Source organism: Phyllobates terribilis, unplaced genomic scaffold, assembly GCF_046119375.1.
Source record: "Phyllobates terribilis strain yellow unplaced genomic scaffold, ASM4611937v1 Scaffold_2__4_contigs__length_985480577, whole genome shotgun sequence".
Taxonomy (NCBI): domain Eukaryota; kingdom Metazoa; phylum Chordata; class Amphibia; order Anura; family Dendrobatidae; genus Phyllobates; species Phyllobates terribilis.
Genome location: NW_027362762.1, coordinates 160480964 through 160502811, shown reverse-complemented (window position 1 = coordinate 160502811; position 21848 = coordinate 160480964). Strand labels below are relative to the sequence as shown.

Genomic DNA, 21848 nt, shown 5'->3' with positions numbered 1-21848 from the left:
TAAACTTAGGCTAGGTTCACAGGCTATAGACCTGAATTGCCAAACACTGTACTCAGACGTATATGGAAGCATAAACTAAGTTAAAACGGGTTAGAGGCAGTAAACATAATTTAGTTTGACTATGTTTTGTCAGGTTTACACAATATTGTGTGTTTTTGACCACGTTTTTGTTGCAAAAAACTTGCTTTAACTTGTCACTAGTCAGGTGTCAGCAAAGCTCTACCAATTACTAAAAGGGTTCATTTAACCTAGTGGACATGAGTGGTACTGCAATGATATGTTCTACATGCCCACTCATAAGTAATATAGAAATTTAGTATAGATTACATGATGTGATATTATCACAAGGTCAAATAACAATTTATATCTACATTTATCTCATCCTATTCTCTATTAATTTACAAACTTTTTATCCTAATTCTCATAATGATTTTTCATGATCATTAGAGGTAAAATGTTTAGCTTATGTCACCCCCAAATCATAAACCTGCTACCATCATCTCACCTGAATAATAATATATAATGCTGTGTCCATCTGGAATTGAAGAATTATATCCATACCTACCTCTATATAAAGGATTGTGTTAACTCATTGTTTTCTTCCATTATTATAGGGTAACCCTGGTACTGATGGTATTCCCGGAGCTAAAGGTTCAACTGTAAGTAACTATTCTACAATTATTATATAACTTTCTTATAACATGTCAGACCCTTCACCAGTGATACAGTGTATGCTTCTTGTTAGAAAGACGCATTAATACAATAATTTAAACATTTTTCTGTAAGTTACACAATGTATTTTAGATGTTATCAATTATTTACCAATTGCTTTCAGATAATACAATTTCTTTGTTCCATCATTCTGCAGGGTGGTCCTGGTATTGCTGGTGCTCCTGGTTTCCCTGGCCCACGTGGTCCACCCGGGCCACAGGGTGCCACTGGCCCTCTTGGTCCCAAAGGTCAACAGGTACGTGATCTCTACCTGATTTGTTTCCTTTGGATGTTGTGAGTGACCAATATTATGAACAGATGAAGTTCATGGCAGATCTTTAGACCCTACCAAGAACTTCATAGTAGACTTTTGAGGAATAACTCATGAATATTAAATGGACAGTAAGAAAATATGTGAGTATGAGTGGAGGTGATGTTGAATAATCGACATAGCAAATACTCTTGTTGGACTAGTAAATATTGAGAATCCGTGCTGTATATGGTTTTGGTTTCCTACATATTATATGTGAGTTAGTAACGCTGATATCTATCATTGAAGAGACTTCGGGATCAATTCATCAAAACTTTTACATCAGAAAAGTGTCGCAAAAGCTTTTGAAAACTTGCTAAATTTCGGAGTAGCGCAAAATTTTTTACGGGTTTTGGCTTTTTCAGTTTTAATTAACTCTACCTAAATGGGCAAAGCTGGGCGAGTCGGGGGCCCATTCATCCAATTTATTAAAAGTGTCAGGGTTTTGTATGGAAGCAATGCTACTCCAGTCCTTGACTGGAGTATGATTTCTGTTGAGACACACAGAGGTGCATGCCACTCAGAAGATGCACCCAATTCATTACATGTCTTAATGACTTCTGCATCTTGTACTCCAACAAGACTGGTGTAGCAGGAGCGTGCACTAGGCCAGTCTTGATGAATTGGCCTCTATGGCTTTGAGTCATCAAGCAGTCTATGCCAGTTTTCTGGTGTAAAACTGCTTGAAATGTCTCCAAATTTTTGCTCAATTGTAAGTCAGTTTGGGCCAGCTCCAACAACTTTTTGAAAAGCATTTAGCATAATATGGCCGAGCACGCCTGATAAATTCATTACAACTTACACTCAAAAAGTGAACTAAATTACAACAGCAATGTATCCAATTCACAGAATGCAGCACATCTCTTCTGGCAGAGCACAGTGGCTGAAAGATACAACAAATTCATTTAGAGGGGCATACCGCTTAATGATCTTGGTGCATCTTACTCCAAAGCACTTTTCATCAGACAGTACTTTGCGGAAAAAATACGCAAATTAATTCATATTAGCCATATCTGTAGATAGCACTGTTTTGGGGTTCTTGCCCATCATCAGCACTTAGCAGGATATTGTTTGGCTAAACACAAAAATAAGGAGCGGTTAAGTGTTACTTAGGCTATACAGCTGGAATTGAGCACCTACATGACTTGTAGTACAATAACTAGTAAGTTAAGACAATTAATAACTAATATGTTGCCTGTGTTTATTGTAGGGTGACCCTGGTATTGCAGGATTTAAGGGTGAACAAGGTCCAAAAGGTGAACTGGTAAGTATTGAAATGCCTTCCTTGTACACCCATAGCCCCATACTGTGAACACAATAATGGCCAAAATGCATATAAAATGTTATTTATTCAATAATACTATTTATAATTCAGTAATGGGACTCCACAAAGAAGTTATATTAAATGATGTTATATTGGATTTACAATAATTGTCATTATATACAGTATTTGCCATTACCTGTGTTAGAGATAAGTAGCTAATTGAGCCACTTTTGGTAGCTCAAGTGGAAATACATAGAAAAATGATTCATTGACTGCTATAAGTAGATTACTAGCAACTCTCATATATAGAGCCAGTCCAGATTACTAATTCTGCTACTCATGGACCAGTCATTGTAACATTTCCACAGACTTGTTATCAGTTGGTAGTGCGCAAAGACATTCCTCCTAAAATGGTAGATAAAATATTACTCATATACACATGTATCCTTTTTTCTATTAGCTGGTATGTTGCATATCTCTGGAAAAGCAAGGAACACGACTAATAAATCAGATTTATATTGTGACTACACTTCCATGCTCAATACTGATATAGATTTCATCATGTTTTATAGGGACCATCAGGTCCTCAGGGTGCTCCTGGTCCAGCTGGTGAAGAAGGCAAAAGAGGTGCCCGTGGTGAGCCTGGCGCTGCTGGTCCACTTGGTCCAAACGGCGAAAGAGTAAGTGTCAAACTTCAAATTGTGAAATCAGCAACACTTCTATATGTTTCTAATATTTGTATCAGCATCAAAAGAGTAGATAGAGTATTTACAATGTAAAAACCTGTAAAGTAGGATTAGACTACACTACTACTATATATGCAGGATAACACTTTAATATAATTCCTCCTCTACTTGAAGACAATAATGCAAATCACAGGCTCAGTATTCTTCTACCATAGCATTTGAAGCACCCAGCATGCTATATGGTGTCTCCTTTCTACACCTAAAATATGACTCTAAAAGAAGAAGAATTTTATAAATTCTTACTATTATGAATGACTATACTACATACACTCATCTCAGTTATTACTTTCTTTAACCTTACTGACTCAAGTTATTGGAAGAATATCACCCCAAAAACAGCACATAAATTACATAATGTCAGATAATAATTATCTACTACCCCCTTCCTATACTAATGAGACATATTCAGACAGCACAACTTCATACCAGAACAGAAATATGGTAACTAGTAGTATAATTATTAGCTAGTGTGGATAAATATGAGCATACAAGTGTGGAATATTGGGGTAATTTTTTTTAGACATGGAACTGACATATTGGCCCCTATGATGTTTTACATTATGTTCTCTTGCAAAAAAATCATCATACTTATGTGTATATTACACCATGATACAGATGATGATATATATAGGGTCAATTCCATGGGTTTGCATTTTACACCTTAACTTGATGTACAGAGATTTCTTATTAAGCCATTGCCCTAGAAACTTTGCTCACTTATAATGGCACACGTCCTGATTTGCAGATGCAAGGTCTTTTAATGACCCTAGCGGAATTTCTGCAGCACATATTGAACTTTAAGATGAAACTGAACTTCTTGTTTTTCCTCCCTCTACTAACCTACCAATACCCGATATTGCAATTGCCTTGGGTGGTTCAACCATAACTCTCAAGCAGCACGCTTACTGTCTTGAAGTCATATTTGATGTTGAACTTTCCTTTAGTCTCTATATCCAATTCCTTACTCGCTCATGTCACCTGCATCTTAAAAACATCTCCAGAATCCGACCTTTTCTCACCTTTGAAACTGCAAAACTTTTAAAGTCGCTCTTATTCATTCTCATTTGGACTACTGCAACTGTCACCTAATCGCTCTCCCTTTTTCTAAACTTTCTCCTCTCCAATTTGTCCTGAATGCAGCATTCAGGGTCGTATTTCTGTCCAGCCTCTACACCGATTCCTCCACCTTGTGCCAGTCATTGCACTGGTTAACCATCCGCTACAGAGTTCAATATAAATTTATTTCTCTTACTCACAAAGCTCTCCACAGTTCTGCACCAACATACATCTTCTCCCTCATCTCTGTATATCACCCCACTTGTGCTCTCCACTCTATAACTGATCTAAAACTAATATCCTCCATAATCTGAACCTCGCACCTCCATCTCCAAGACTTCACTCATACTGCACCAGTTTTCTAAAATGCACTACACTAGACAATCTGAATAATACCTAGCCCCACATTTTTCAGCGTGCTCTAAAAACACATTTCTTTACACAGGCCTATCACCTCACTTTAGTAATCTAACTCTTCCCTGTTCCCCCTTTCTAAATTTTCCTCAGAACTGGTCACTTCTATTCATCTGTCCCCACATCCTCCATGCACCTAGTAGCACTTAGTAACTGTACTTAGACAGATACTGGCTGATGACCGGAGCATGCAGCTTATTTGAAATGCTGCATTTATTATAATGATGGCTGGACCATACATGACAGCACGTTCTACCTATTGTGTCGCCCCTATCTCCTGATAGATTGTAAGCTTGCGAGCAGGTCCCTCTCTCCTCCTAGAACTGTTGAACTATGTGGTAATGTTTTTATTGTCTAGACATGTCTCTGCTTAATTGTAAAGTGCTGCGGAATATGATGGCGCTATATACCGTACATAAAATTATCATTATTATTTATTATAACCTTGGAGTAATAACAATGAGTGCTTCCTTCTCTTATTAGGGTGCTCCTGGCAATCGTGGTTTCCCTGGTCAAGATGGTCTTGCCGGACCAAAGGTGTGTGGAAATGTCTGGTTCAGATATTATTCATATGTAATATCCCACCACTTCATATGTAAATTATGGTTCTGTTAGTATTATTATTTAATATTTAATTACCCCATATGTCATTTATAAACTAGATAGTATCTAAAACAAAATTCAAAATAGTTTTGGCTATCGAAATAAAAACTCTCTCATTGAAAGTGGTGCATTATATTAACTGATAATGCTGTCAAGAGTATCTAAATATATAAAATGATAGCACAATAGTTAATATATAAAAAATGCCTAAATGTTTTTTTTAAACCAATATTTTAATATCATTGCATTTTTTTAGGGTGCTCCTGGTGACCGTGGTGTCCCTGGTCTTGGTGGTCCAAAAGGAGGTAATGGAGACCCTGGTCGTCCTGGTGAACCTGGTCTCCCTGGTGCTAGAGTAAGTGACATAAAAGAGAACATTTGGTCTCTGTGGCTTTTGTTTGTTCTCTGTAAAATAGAGCTTGGACTTTACATACAGTAGACATAGGTCAAAATACTATGTACCCTATAGTTCTACATACCCTATAATACTACATACCCTATGATTCTACATATCCTATAATACTACATACCCTATAATACTACATACCCTATAGATTCTACATACCCTATAGATTCTACATACCCTATACTACTCCATACCCTATGATTCTACATACCCTATGATTCTACATACCCTATGATTCTACATACCCCATAATACTACATACCCTATAAATACTATATAACCTATAAGTACTACACACTCTATAAAAACGACATGCCGTATAAATAATACATACCTTATATATTCTACATACCCTATAAATACTACATTCCCTATGAATATTACATAACCTATAAGTACTACATGCCCTATAAATTCTATATACCGTATAAATACTACATAACCTATAAATACCGTAATACGTACCCTATGGATTCTACATACCCTACAAATACTACATACCACATATATTCTACATGTCCTATAAATATTACATAACCTAAAAATACTAGATGCCCTATAAATACTACATGCCCTATAAATACTACATACTCCACAGATTTTACATACCCTATAAATACTGCATACCCTATAAATACTACATAACCTATAAATACTACATACTCCATATATTCGACATGCTCTATAAATACTGCATACCCTATAAATACTACATACCCCACATATACTACAGGCCCTATACATACTACATACCCTATAAATACTACATACCCCACATATACTACAGGCCCTATAAATACTACATACCCTATAAATACTACACACCCTATAAATACTACATAACCTATAAATACTACATACCCTATAAATACTACACACCCTATAAATACTACATAACCTATAAATACTACATAACCTGTCAAAACAACATGCCCTATATATATTACATAAACTAAAAGTACCACATATCCTATAAATCCTACATACACTATAAATACTACATAACCCATAAATACTACATAACCCATAAATACTACATACGCTATAAATTACCATATTTGAAAAAGGTTTTTGAGGTTGTGGGTACCACTGAATAAGGTTTTTTATTTTACATATTATTGCTCTATTTCTATACGGTACATGTCACAAATGACGTAGAACCTAACCTTCACTTTGTCCTAATATTTATATGAAGAATATTTTTACTCTTCTAGTCACAGCTGACATATTTTATATCTAGCCATGAGCAGTTGTGGTGGAGTGCGACGCCATTTAATGTTTTTCTTTCGGACCCCTAGACTACGTCACTGACCTGTATACATATGTGTAGGATGAATTCTGGAGCCATAACACCTAAATCCTAGAAAGCAAAACAGGTTCCTGTAATGTCCTTGTGCCTAATACACATTGGCCCACATTTACTAATGCTGTCTAAAAATTAGTCATCAATCAAGCCAGAAAAATGTACCAGATTAATGACGGTGGCGTATCCTGTGACAGATTTGGTTCATTTTGCCAGTAGTTAGACAGTTTACTTTACACCATTACTATTCAACTAAAAATTGGCACATGCCAATAATAAATCTGGCATATTTTTAGACTCACCAAATCACTTCTCTTTCTCTCCACAACAGTATGGTGAGGCCGCGCACGTCTGTTCTTTTTGGTCAAAATCAATATTTTAATTGCCAAAAAGAAGGCGCAGCTTGCACCTTCCCAAATGGTAAATGGCGGCCATTGTCCCCATGAATTTTATACCAAGTGAATGTACGTGTGAATATGATTTTTTTCAAGTTCACCAACAAATATCCTTTTTCCCACAGGGTCTCACTGGCCGCCCCGGTGATGCCGGTCCTCAAGGAAAAGTTGGTGCAACGGTAAGTTTATTTAATATTAAATTTTGCTAATTTTCGCCTGTGTAATCCATAGATCCCATATAATATTGGGATCATCGATATGCTCCCATAGGTTGCAGATAAAGATGAAGCTTAAAGGAGTAATAAACTTAACAGTATTTATATTATGGTACAAAAATAAAGACTTGTTTTTATCACTTTTAGGGTGCTGGTGGTGAAGATGGTCGTCCCGGACCTCCTGGCCCTCAGGGTGCCCGTGGTCAGCCTGGTGTTATGGGTTTCCCAGGACCTAAGGGTGCCAATGTAAGGATCCTATTTACCTGCTATTATCTGCCAACTTTCCATCCTGTAATATTCATAAAATGTAAATCTCGCTTGTCCTTAAAAAGTTGTGATAGAAACACTTATGTAGAAGAATTGCTAGCAATGAATCTTTTCCTTGCATACTGATTTTCCAATTTTGTACAATAGTCTAACAGGGAATATAATAATAATATAGGGCTCATGAGAAGATGCAAGCCCTAAAATCCTTACCTGTTGTGTATGTGAAATTCTCAAGTAGTTCCCCTCTCCACAATTCCACAGTTACAGCAAGTGAAGGGAAATTGCCGGATGGTAATGGTGGCTAAAATGGCATGTGCCAATACTGACAATAAGGGCTCGCTCACAGTGCCGCATATTCTCTCATGGCCGATTATGGAAATGACACTCGGCTCAAACTCTGTAAGAGTCTGAGCCGAGTCTCAGTTCACTGTGCTCCGATTCTCTCACATGAGAGAATCACAGCATAAGTGCTGAGTAGACGAAGAAAGTAATTTCTCCATCTCCTCCATTGCCAGCATTTGCCGTAATCGGACTGCACTCGGATGACATCCTAGTGCAGTCCAATGTTTCACACACACCCATAGGCTTGTATGGGTGTGTGCGATCCGATAATCGCTGATCTGCACTGCCCTATAGTATAACCTTTGCCTGCGATAAAACATGGGATAGCACTCGGCTGTGTTTTACGGCAGTGTGAGCGAGTCCTAACGCTCAGTAAGGTTTTTCCTATGGCATCTTCTCAACTTCATTATGGATACAGATCCAGAATAATATCAGGGAACATAGTTACACATATGTTAGATACCAAAATACCATTTATGCATCAAAATGATACAATTTCTTTTACATATGTATGTGCGTGTATATATACTGTATCATCCCACTTGACTTTTCAGAACAAATATGTTTGGCTACCCAATGCATGATTATATTATGCTGGCTTGCTTTTACAATATACAGTTATCCTTTAACTACATTACATTGTTCATTCATTTTAGGGTGAAGGTGGCAAGCCTGGTGAAAAAGGATTGGTCGGTGCTCCTGGTCTAAGGGTAAGCATTTTACTTTGCATGTAATAATCTTTCAAACACAATGTTTCTTTAATAATTTCTAGAATCATATTCATTTACATTCCATTAAGAGGACCTGATATAGAACCACAGATTATTTTTCCTTTATTAGATAGGGTGTATACACAGCCATCTCTAATTTGAAATGGAGCCCACCGTAAAGAAAAAAAAATACAGACAAAAAGAAATCTAAAATTGTTTGAAGTGAGTCTTTCAGCTCTGAAATCCTTATCAAAGTAATTCTTGTGGGAATCTTGCGCTAGGAGGAGGCAGAAATTTTGTTACAAAATCCGCTGGATAGTTCTCAAGTAAATATTCTTTATGTTTATATGCAAATTCGATTCTCAGCACATTGTGGGCAGTGCCACACACCCCAGAGCACTTCTATAGTTTCTCTATGTTGGTATAAGGGTGTCCTGGAGTTTGGGGCCCTACACATGGTGCTCTGAGCATTTCATTTGTAGTTTTCTCTAACAAACTATTGAGTGGATTTTGATACTTAAAGGCATGTTTCCTTCCAGCACAAGATCCTCTACAAAGACCTGTGATTACTTTGATATGGATTTTGGAGCTGATAGACTCCCTTTAAATATATAATATTTAAAAGAACTGAATAAATTGCACACAAATATAAGACAACAGTTTATAAACCACAGTAAAGCATTTTAAAAAAAAACAATCATATCACCAAATAGCATTAGTGTGCATATTAATGGTGTTAAAGGTTGGACCTACAGCATGAAAAGATGATTCTGTACGCATAGACTATTCTTGCTCTCGGCTGCACATGTTCTGTCTACACTGAACAATGTGCTGCCAAGTACTATGGTTATTAAGCAAGCTTATAAACCATTTTACCAGACTAACCAGTTTTTTGCTTGTTCATCGGGTGATCGACAACCTGTTTACACTGACCAGTTATCAGGAGACGAGCGATCCTAGAAAAGCCCTTTCCTGATAATTGTGCAGAATAAATCAAACAATCAAGTCTAATTCTGGTTTTGGCGCACAGGAGCATATTCTCTCCAAACACATAGACATAGAATACTAACCTATGAAGTGAGTGACATAATAAATAGACCAAACAACACATGATGAATTTAAGAATGAATGATATAAATGAAGTACATACCTGTATACATAGTACAAACCTGTATACATAATACATACTGTATACATAATAATTTGCTGCAGCCTTTACACATTATCCAAACAGTTTGCTCCTGTTCAGCCAGTGGTGATGGTTAAACGCTTCAGCCGATTGGTGGTCATTTAATTGTCTGCTTAGACAGGCAAACCGCACTTCCCAGTACAGAACGATCAGTAGAAGATCATTCTTTGTGCATAAAACATCTTGTTATCAGCAGCTCATTACTTGTTACACAGGGAGATGTGCTGCTGACAACAATGTTTTTTAAACGAGCTGCTGAAACTTTCTTCCTGATTTTTTGGATTTAGCTGGCACTTGAATTGCCTGTAGATTGGTGGTATTCTAGGTCCTGAGACCCCTCCCCCCACCAATTGTGCAATAGACTTTTGGTCAGACAGGAGCTATGCGTTACTGCCTTCTGAGCTACGCACTTCTCAGGAGTCTATTGTGAGATTCATGAGGGTCTCAGGACCTGGACCCCCACCCATCAAGAAATTCAAGAGCCTACTAAATATGGAAATTCAGAAAGAAAGTTTAGTTACTCTTTAAACATCTTCTAACCTGACAAACGAGCATGATAGCTGGTGGTTATATTTGTAGCTGACATAGTATTGGGCAAATCTATTTTACTATGAAACTAAAAGTAGCCACAGGGTAGTTTCAGCTACAAAAGTACAATACAAAAGTATTCCCCTACCTATCAAATAATGTCAGCTCATACAGTAGTGTAATTCTTTTGATCCTTCATTTCCCTCACCTCCTTCGGTTCCTTTTCCCTGATCCTTTTCTCCCCATCTTTTTCTTCCTCTCTATCTATCTGCCTGTTTCCTTCACTCTCCGCTCATATTCTCTCTTTGGGTCTCTCTGGATCTTCCCCTTTATCTGTACTCCATTTTTCTCCTTCCCTCCTCTGGCTCCTGGAAGGAGATTCAAAGCTGACTGTGGTGCGGTGGGCAGAGCCAGAAGGGGCATGGTCAACACACATTGGAGGGGAGCGGAGCCAGGCTGATTTCCTCCCCTCACTCAGTAGCCAAGCCCTGGAGGAACCGTTGATTCCTCACTTGTGATACTGGAGGCAGGCGGAGGCCGTGTTTAAGCTCCCCTTCACTTGTTAGACTGGACATGTCGCCCTCCCAGATGCGGCCCTTAGTGGACAGCTTTTGTGAATTTACTGAGTAAAGTAACATTACACATCTATGATTTTCATAATGCATAAACCTCTACAATGCATTATGTACCATTAGAATCATGTTATTATGTATCATTAAACCCCCTTACATTTATATATAGCCTAATACATCTAAAGTGAATATTTGTAAAATTACAGACAGGAGCTTTTTTAATACTTTACCTGTTACATTTAAATACAGATAAAAAAATTTAAACTGATAAAACAATATCTCTCTGTTTTAGGGTCTGCCTGGAAAAGATGGTGAAACTGGTTCTCAAGGTCCAAATGGTCCAGCTGTAAGTAAAGATTTATGTCTGCTTTGTTAAAAACACATAGAATTTGCTGTGGACAATGGGTTCTCAATCCGTGGTACATGTACCACAGCTGTAACCTGGCATGTGTCGAGGGTGGGCATACGGAGGACAGTGTAAATTATAGCTTTGAGGGAACATTGATGTAATATTTGTGAAAAGGGGAGATTTGGCTTAAAAACATTTAGAAACACTGCTGAAGATTTAATAACTCTGTCCTATAGTTAGACAGTGGTATCTTAGAATAGACAGTCTGAAAATGTGCTAGATGTATCACAGTGGATGGTACAATTAGTGTATCTATAGACACCCCTCGATTAACTTACTTTGTGTCTCTGTTTTGACTCTACATTTTTATAGAAATGTGTCTCTCACCTTTTCAGTTAACTCACGCCTCTTCTTTATGAAGCCAGATCCTATTTAAATTTTTATATTTGTTTTTTTAAACACATAATACATAGGCTTAAAACTTGGCATATTGCACGCCTAGATGAAATCACATTAGTAAGTTTACTGTTCTAAACCACGAGACATACTGAATTAAGAAGTCTACTGTGAACGGATGTAGCATGTGTTAAATTTGCACATGCTTGTTGCTAAGTATCAGTTACTTCATCCATTGGTCAAAATAACTTCATATCACTATTGTCTAGTAGTTTTATTGTGAGCACTGGAATAACATTTGTGTCCATCATTCTTAAAACTTTACAACTATATTGTCACGCACAGTGTAGAAAAGACAAAGTGTGACACGAAGGTATGAGGGGAAGGGAGCCCAGACACTAAGGAAAGGGGGAAGTGGAGACCTCCTAGGCTGATCTGCAATCACCCTGTCTCCCCTACTGTCCCTATATTGGTTCCTCACCAATCGCCGCACAGGAACCTATCCCTAGCACTTGACCATGGATAGGGAAGGGGCGGGTGAGCTCTAGTCAATCCCCACTGACAACTAAAGACAGCAAGAGGAGACAGACACAGGGGAGGTAGCTTAGCTTGAGTCGACTTCAGAGAGATCGCACATGTCCTCCTAGCACCAGAGAGGAAGTAAGAACTGGACTTGCTTCAAGCCTTCACAAGGAATCATGTGAATATCACCGGCACCTCTCTCTAGCAACAGCCAGTATTTAAACACCCGGCCTGGGTGTCAATTGGCCGGAGGGAGGTAGCCACTGGGTCCTAGAGTGAGACAGCTAATCTTCTACAACCAACTATAGGTCGACTGTCTGTCACTTCTGACACACCCGTGACATATATGCTAAAACCATAAGACATGAATTCGGAATCCTCGTGCTTGATAAATAGGGAGAAATATGCCTTCATACCAAAATGCAAGTTCTGGTGAATGGGTACTATAATATGAAGTCAGTCTACAGATAATATATCTGTGACTTGTTATACCTAAGAATGCATTCTGAGTTTGTTGGTCTATGACCAGATTATTGCTGCTAGTAGTACAGTATATACTATTATAAACTATGGTCCACAACTTTTGACAAGTAAGTCAATTACTGTCTATATTGCATGCATATTGCTGACTTACTGTATGTCTTCAATTTATTTCTCAGGATACTAATATTGTTTATGTTACAGGGGCCTGCTGGTGAGAGAGGTGAACAAGGTCCTCCTGGCCCATCTGGCTTCCAGGTATGATAGTCCAATATGGCATTGTCTGTGCTGTAATATTAAGGTGTGTTCTTCAGTAGACATTTCCTTGTGTAATGCAATGCTTAAATATTATTTATTTCTCTTGTTTACCAGGGTCTTCCAGGTCCCCCAGGTCCTCCTGGTGAGGGTGGCAAACCAGGTGATCAGGTGAGCAAAATGTGTATTTCTGAAGCCAACTGTTTCTCGTTATTGTTTTACAGAAGTGTATTATAGTTGCAAACTATTGACATTGTAGTTGAAGCAAAGTACAAAACAACAGAGTAAAGATGATAACGCTTAAAAAAAAAAAAAACTTTTATGACCACAGCTAATAAACTCTTGGAATTATAAGAACCAAGTCAAACTGAATAGAATTATCGTGTAGTCCAGAATTCTATTTGCTGATCCTTTCCTTAAGTATCATTATTTTTGTACTGTGTTTGGCTTTGATTTAAAAGTCCATGTATACAGTGTGGGGCATGTAATCTACTTTATATGAGATTAAAGTAAGACAGTAGCACATGCAATATCATAATAATATTCATCAATACAGGTCAACATGTTCTTGATATATTGGCATGGTTATGGCAAGCATAACTGAGGCAGATACAGTCACATTATTTAATGTCTAGGTCAAAATAGTCCAATGAACAAAGTAGTTTTTCCCAGTCAAAATAAAGGGATTTGTTAAATTTCTACCAATTTATGCAGCTTCATTTTATGCTCAGTCGCTATTTTCACTGTGCCAAATTATTACATAAATCTTACTAAGCAAATGGCCTTTTCACAGAGGAAGAGACTGGGGATTGTAGGGCCACCTATTGGATATAGCGTTCCTAAAAGTCACTGTTGACTCTTTAAAGAGCTGTCACATGACTTCGTATAAGAAACCAAACCAGAATCTCCAGAGAAATGTTTCAGGGTTTTTTCTACTCATCAGTGCAACGCGGGAGAACTAGTTGGGTGAGAAGACCCTGATAGGAAGTAAAAGGAGTATTTTGTCTTTGTGGAGACTGCCAAGTTGGATGAAGGGGACTTGTAGCCCATGCAATGCTCTTTAAGGAAATTATATCTTAAAATTAAAAAACTTATTATGGCTTTGTTTCTTCTTTTTTAGGGTGTTCCAGGAGAAGGTGGTGCCCCAGGTCTTGTTGGTCCCAGAGTAAGTAATAAGAACGACTTTCTACTTCATTCTACTTCAGAACATTATGTGATTTAGAAATAAACATATTCATAAATCTACGTGTAGAGGTAAAAATACCTAGATACTTTTAAAATGCATATTTCTATAACTTTTAATTACAAAAACTTACAATAATAGAAATAAATGAAACATAGACAATAAAGAGCATCCTCTTGTAGTCTTGTAGTTCTTGCACTTGTACTAATTTTTTAATTATTGTCAATGAATTGATCATTGTTACCACTTTACTTTAGGGTGAACGTGGTTTCCCTGGAGAACGTGGCTCCTCAGGTCCTCAAGGTCTCCAAGGTCCTCGTGGTATTCCTGGTACTCCTGGTACTGATGGTCCTAAGGTAGGATGAGTTTAAAATACACATCCATATTTCTAGACATGGCAGTATACATGGCCTAACAACATGTTTGAACTTTTTGGTTATGTGTCATATATTTGCCTTGTAGGGTGCTGGTGGCCCATCTGGTCCAAATGGTGCTCAAGGTCCACCTGGTCTTCAAGGTATGCCTGGTGAAAGAGGAACCGCTGGTATTTCAGGACCTAAAGGTGACAGAGTAAGTGAAGAAGTTATTTCATTTTCTACTCCTCATATAGCTTCTTTAGATTATATTTAACTGACATAATTTACCAATAGCCACATTTTTAATGGCCGAAAAGTTTTCTGAACCGATCATAAAGCAATAGTCTTTGCATATATGTACATACACATGCTTAACATCATCAGGCCATCATTCCAACCTTTTTGTGAAATGCGTCATTTCTAGATCTAACATTGATTATCATATCTGATAAGATCACAGAGCAAATATTCTTAACATATTCATAAATATGTTTTCTTTTCAAATAGGGTGACACTGGTGAAAAGGGTCCAGAAGGCGCTCCCGGAAAAGATGGCTCTAGAGTATGTATAAAATATCACTACAATCTGTTTATGATACAAAAAAAACTGTCTAAGCCAACATTGTCTTGTGTATGAATACTGTAAAGGGCATGGGACTATATCAGGCTCATGGGCTGTGGTTCGGTTATGTTTAGTTAGAGCACAATCTACATTTATAAACTGTAGAAGGCAACATAATTAAGACTTACTTGTCCAACGGTAAGGACATATTTAGTAAGAGTAGTGTTCAGTGACTAGATAGCTGAGTGGAGAGGGATAGTGGTCTACAGCTATGTACACTAGACGGAACTTTTTGTGATCATTTCATGATACTTGTAGACTGTTATGTCTATATTAAGTGTAGAATAATGATAATATCACCACAAAAGCAGTAGTTAAGGGTGTTGGATATCATTGTACCTCATTATGTTGAATTAAAGTTGAACTACAATGTCCTCCAAAATATATACTGACTGTTTCATGATTAATAAGAGTCTTAAACAAAATTGGGAGGTTCATCTTTCGAGGTGTTATAGGAAGAAGTTCTGGAACTTTACACTTCAACCATTCTAATTTTCTTTGCAGGGTTTGACTGGCCCAATTGGTCCACATGGTCCTTCTGGTCCTAATGGTGAGAAGGTATGTACCATTTTATCTGCACGGTTGCTGCATTTCTTTTTTTCTATGCTGTTCCACCACCAATATTAAATATCCCACACTAATAGAAAACATCAGCAAGTACTGCTAAGAATGGAGTCTTATTGGTAATGCATAAGAGACAAATGATAAAATAACCAAAGGGTGTTCCATTGGTGGAAACTCTACCAATTAGATGGAAGCTGTGGAGGAATTCATAGCAAATTCAATTCTCCTGTAACACCATCTCAGGGGAAATTAGGCATTACAGTTCCCATTGAAATTATTGGGATGTTCAAGGGCGTAACTATAATGGGTGTAAGGCCCTTGAGTCTAGGGGGCCCAAAAGGTCCCTGTGGCCCATATGAAATAACCATTGCTGTTAAAGACTTGCAATAGTTGGGGGCCCTGTTAGAGCTTTTGCATTGGGGTCCTCGAACTCCAACTTACTCCACTGGGGATGTTCATATAGTACATTGGTGTGTTTGGTCATCTATGGCATGAGATGAGAGTCCTGCATAAAGGACAGTTATTTTATTTCAGAATTCGCTAATTAAAAATAATTATATTTGCATTCTATATTCTCAAAACCAACATCTGCCAATCATTCAAATATCTTGTAAGTAACATTGTAAAACTGGTATTACCAGGTTCTGTTGGCCCTATTACTAGAGCCAATAAAACTCTTTCTTTTTAATTTGAAGGAGTATTATAAAAACTATAGAGTTGAAAATCCATGTTATGTAGTTTCGTAAAAGAGACTATGTCCTCAGATATATATGTATAAAAACTATAGAAAGATAACACTCTATCTACCATTCACAATAGGTGTCCACAGCTCACCTCTCTATATAATGGTCTCTGCGCAGATTACTGAGCATGCCTAGAAAACTTTCTCATAGAAATCAAGAAATGTCCCCAGAGTATTGCTGTTTATGATCCATGTAGTTGCTGTAAAGCCTCAGTAAATGCTGGTAACTTAAGCTCAAGCAAGATGGCTGCCTCATCAACAAACAAGTACAGAAAATACATGTAAAAAAAATATATAATCAGAGAATAAAAACATATTAGAAAAATTATGTTAATTTCTGATTTACATTCCTTTTAAACAAATTCTTATAACATACATTATATTAAAATCAATGCATTACTCTAATGCCGTGGTCCCCAACCTTTCTTACTTTGAGATCCACATTCAGCTCTGAGAAATGTTTGCGAGCCCCTCCTAGAGCCCACCGAGTAGTGTCATCCAGATTCAGCTCCCCCCTATTTTTTTTTTAAAGACCTTCGGCTGCGACTTGATCTCGAGTCCGCTCCCCACTACACCCACAGTACTGACACCCAGAACCTCCAATGCTGGTATAATAACAACCAAAACTTCCCCATGGGAATTACACTGATGCAGTATGCTGACATCCAAAGGTTCCGTAGGGTAAGGTAACCCCATACCAAATGGGGGTTACCTTACCCCCATTTGGTATTCTTGCATTAGGCACTGCCACCACACTACTGCATCCAGCTTCAAGCACCCCTCTATCTGGCAGTATCATCCTATGTCCAGCTTACCATATTTGATATATATCTACAACTCTTAAGCCGGTCTATGTGCCTCCAGATCTGCTCTTCTGTGCAGGGCTACTCACAAAAGTCACCATCTGGAGACCTGCTCTTCATAGCTGTTTGATAGACCTGGTGTAATGCAACTTCTGACAGACAGTTGCTAACCACACATCATGGGCCCGTGAGCCACATATGGCTCCCAATTCACAGGTTGAAGACCCCTGCTCTAAAGTATATGAACCTTACCATGAAGTCCATCTACACAGCTAACTTAGTTTATTTTTCGAAAGTAGTTCTAAATATCTGTCTCTTGTATAAAACAGAAATACATATATAATAAAAAATCAAAGCAAACTAAAACAAATGCAAAACACCTAGTATACATAATACTGAATGTATCATTACTTTTGTTGTAGATTTGGTGGACTGAGGAAATGAATTGTTGTTTCTTTATCTTTTAGGGAGAATCTGGTCCTCCAGGCCCAGTTGGCATTGTTGGCACTCGTGGTGCTCCTGTAAGTACATTTTGCATTTAGAATATGTTATCATTAGTATTCTGGTGCTTCCTTCATAGAAAGACTAGTATCACCAGTTGGTAGACTAAATAAAATATCAACTTCTACTTATTCCACCATGTTAAGCTTTAATACTAGATTAGTGCCAGATAGTATTTTCATTTTTAATAATTAATATTCAGCCAATTGTTGTCTTATTGTTTAGTATCAGAAAACAGGTTAACAATACAGTTGAATATTTTTGGATTTTTTTTGTATGTCAACCTTACTTTATGAATTATAGCAGGTTATAACATGATTGTCTCTTCTCTAGGGTGATCGTGGTGAGACTGGTCCACCTGGCCCTGCTGGTTTTGCTGGTCCACCTGTAAGTATAATACCATTTGATAAATTAAATTCTATACAGGATAAATGATAACTTCCTCTATTATTTGGAAATTGTATACCAATAAACATCAAGGAGGGCATCAAGTCAATAGCCTTATTTAAGTATGATAGTTTAAGTGGTGTGTATGAATATGACCATTAGGATGTTCACATGGGTAAGGAGGAGAAAAAATGCAGTGAATATATAGCTCAATGGCCATTGAAGCGTTTGATTAGACATTCAAAATTCCACCTTCTTGGGATCCACTCATGGAAGGATTACTTACTGATTCGAAGAGATTAACAGATGTTGTAATTCCATAACTTTTGTCTTCGTAGTATTTGTTCTGAGATGTTTTCTCCTTTGCATTGTAGGGTGGTGATGGTCAACCTGGTGTCAAGGGTGAGCAGGGAGAATCTGGTCAGAAGGGTGATGCTGGTGCTCCTGGTCCACAAGGCCCATCTGGCGCTCCAGGTCCACAGGTTTGTATTTTCCTTCTAAAATTAATAGCTAATAAAATATGAAAACTAAATCCAGAAATAAAAACATCACAATACACATATCAAGGACATATTGTACCTGTAAATGCTTCCATTTTACTAGCAGATATTTGGAAAAATCGTCATCGCCTGACTTGACCCCGGCAGTTTCTCAAGCATATATGAGGCTGCTGAGTTCGGATCAGAACAATACCAGTCTGTGCATCACAGATGTGTGAAACCGGACTAAATTGTATATTCCTACACAAATTCTCTGGTCTATTAAGCATGCAAGATGGAAGATTATTGTTTGCAGCAAAATGTCACATCAAATATGTAACATGTTCAATGTTTTCCTTATTCTAGGGTCCAACTGGTGTAAATGGTCCTAAAGGAGCTCGTGGTGCCCAAGGTCCATCTGTAAGTGTATTATTCTTTTTATTGGCAGTACTAAGCTACTAACTCCAGAGCACATTCCTTCCAACATCTACAATAAGAATGTACAGATCTTAACTCAGACAATGACACTTGGATTCAAGCCAGAAAACTATAGTATTTAATCCCGTGGACAGTGCAAGTGGCACTTCTGATGGTTTCATAAAGTACATTTTATATAACAACGGCTTTAGTGCAGAAAATTTTCATGGGTCAATGCCCAACTAAAAGTGTGTGGATGAACTCTGTAGAAACGTCATACACTTTGTTACTAAGGTGTTCTACCATGGATTTTCTGTCTGAAAATCCAGAAGCAAACTCCGGTTCGTGTGAGGGCACCACATTTTTACTGTACAGCCACTGGTATGTAGAGGCAGAGACTCTGATTCCAGTGATGTGTCACTTACTAGGCTGCTTGCTGTAGTTTTGATAAAATTATATTTTTATCAGCATGAGATTGTCACTAGAGGACTAGTAGACCTGTTGCCATGTAGTCCTCCAATTGATAGATTTCTGTGTACACTGTGCATAGGCAGAAAGTTGCCAATCAGTAGTGGTGGTGGGTTTATACAGAGGTCGTGACCTCTGTATAAACCCACCACCACTACTGATTGGCAATTTTCTGCTTATGCACAGTGTACACAGAAATCTATCAATCAGTGGTGAGGGCGGAGTTATGTAGAGCTCAGCATTCAGAGAACTGCTAGATCTGCAGCAGATAAAACACTGATTCTATCAAAACTACAGCAAGCAGCCCAGTAAGTAATACATTGCTGGAATCGGGGTATCTGTCCCTACATTATGCTGCCATCAGATGTGGTAGCAAAAACCTCATGACAGATTCCCTTTAAGGCCCTTTCACACGGCAGTGTTCAGCAGAATGATTGTTCGTATAAATGACAGGTTGTATGATTTCTCCCGATCACAATGTAAACCTGTTCAGAAGTTTAATGACAAGCGAGAAAAAGTCATTGATTGTTTATTTTATGACAACAAGGAATATCATTGGTCGTCTGTGCCTCCTGACCTTTATACAGGAAATGTGCTGCTGACATTAAAGTGAAGGATAACAAATAATTCCATTAATGCTGATTACTGTGAACCCTTTCATGATCATTGTTGAAAAAAAATAAATGCATACATGTGGCAATAGACTTCTTATATCATTGATTTACGCTTCATGGACAATGTATCTGCCTTTTTCCAGGACCTTTAAGCACTGTTCGGCATAAAGGCAGATATTTCTGCAAATGAAGTCATTCTTATATTAGTTTTATGTTAGTTGATAACTTTGTAAAAATGTGGCATCACAAAAAAAGTAAGTCGATAAATATCGCAAAAAGGTCACATATTAATAATGCAACCACATATTTTTTTATAAAAGGATAGATTTGACCCCAACCAATTTTCTCAGCCTGTTCATTTATCTAGACGATGTTCATTTAAGTGATTCACTGAGATTTACTGGGAGGCAAAAAAGATTAAAAATGCCTTTAATCTAATGTATTACATATTCAGTTGCCCAACCAAAATAATACAGTGCCACTTTAAGAAAACTGACATATACCAAATAAGTTATTATTGCTTACTCTTGATAAACGAGCCTTTGTTTTGTTAATATTGGTTGTTCTATTGCTTTATATTGTTGTAAGTAGAGAAAATAGGTCATATGTGAATTTATTATAAATCAAACTATGCAGCTCAGCAAAAAATCCTCAACCACTTTTGGAGGAATAGAAAACAATATATTTTATTGAAAAAATCAAAATGCAATGACCTAATTTAAAAACAGATACCTCTTATGTGAGAGATGCAAGGATTGTCAGCCCAGTACAGAAACATTTCTTTACCAAATGCACACTTATAGATAGCACAGAGAGAAACTAGACGTGAATTATCAATGCATAGTATCCCCTACAGAATCAAATTATATAGATAGATACATATTACAATGCATGTAATAATCAAAGAAAAAATGTTTTTTTTTATGGTATAGAATTGGTCAGGCTGTTGGATAGCATATAGGTGTACCACAAGGATAGTCAAAATAGAAAAATATATTGAAATACAGTATTAAAGTGCATGTGCATAAAGGGTTACCATAGTCCCCTCATAGGAAATCAATCATCGTCAGAAAAAAGGCTATTGTAGAAAGAATTATACAACAACATTTGAATAATATGAAAGTTGTGTATAGATAAGTGTCTATCAGAGGCTATCAACCCCATGTAGGTTAAAAAACAAATTCTGCCTACCTTTAGCTACACACCTATAGTTTTATTCACCCATCAAACTAACAGCTACATCCGTGATAGACAAAATTGGTGGTGCAGTATGATACCTAAATGCGTTCTATGTTGTGCAACTTACTGGGTAAAGTATAAGGCTGAGTCTGTCCTTCGTCCCTCTGCCCCGACGAACGACGCGCGTTTCGTCCACACTTCTTCAGGGGGCGAGTCATGTGAATTTAGACTATCATAGTTGTATAATCACAATGGTGATACAAGACATACATTTACCAATTCTTAAAAGGACACAGATATATCAGATATGATAAATATATTCTTTGGGACTTGGATAATAAGTTCTCGTGAAACAGAGTACAGTTCTCCTTTTAACTATATGGTAATGGAAATGGTGTATAGAATGGTTGTGATTAAATCATATTTTCTTCTTTTTAGGGTGCTACTGGATTCCCTGGTGCTGCAGGCAGAGTTGGTCCCCCTGGCTCCAATGTAAGAAAC

General features: G+C 37.5%; 1 protein-coding gene across 1 annotated transcript in view; it reads left to right on the top strand.

Moving 5' to 3' along the window:
- The window catches only part of COL2A1 (collagen type II alpha 1 chain), a 61050-nt gene that overhangs the window by 28235 nt on the left and 10967 nt on the right, over positions 1-21848 (top strand). The window contains exons 20-41 of the mRNA XM_073663190.1: positions 615-659; positions 869-967; positions 2232-2285; positions 2858-2965; positions 4985-5038; positions 5361-5459; positions 7334-7387; positions 7571-7669; positions 8689-8742; positions 11324-11377; positions 12983-13036; positions 13151-13204; positions 14154-14198; positions 14474-14572; positions 14679-14786; positions 15080-15133; positions 15698-15751; positions 17770-17823; positions 18137-18190; positions 18565-18672; positions 19036-19089; positions 21786-21839. Coding sequence (XP_073519291.1) covers positions 615-659; positions 869-967; positions 2232-2285; positions 2858-2965; positions 4985-5038; positions 5361-5459; positions 7334-7387; positions 7571-7669; positions 8689-8742; positions 11324-11377; positions 12983-13036; positions 13151-13204; positions 14154-14198; positions 14474-14572; positions 14679-14786; positions 15080-15133; positions 15698-15751; positions 17770-17823; positions 18137-18190; positions 18565-18672; positions 19036-19089; positions 21786-21839 — 1512 coding nt within the window. The remainder of the gene's footprint in view (positions 1-614; positions 660-868; positions 968-2231; positions 2286-2857; positions 2966-4984; positions 5039-5360; positions 5460-7333; positions 7388-7570; positions 7670-8688; positions 8743-11323; positions 11378-12982; positions 13037-13150; positions 13205-14153; positions 14199-14473; positions 14573-14678; positions 14787-15079; positions 15134-15697; positions 15752-17769; positions 17824-18136; positions 18191-18564; positions 18673-19035; positions 19090-21785; positions 21840-21848) is intronic.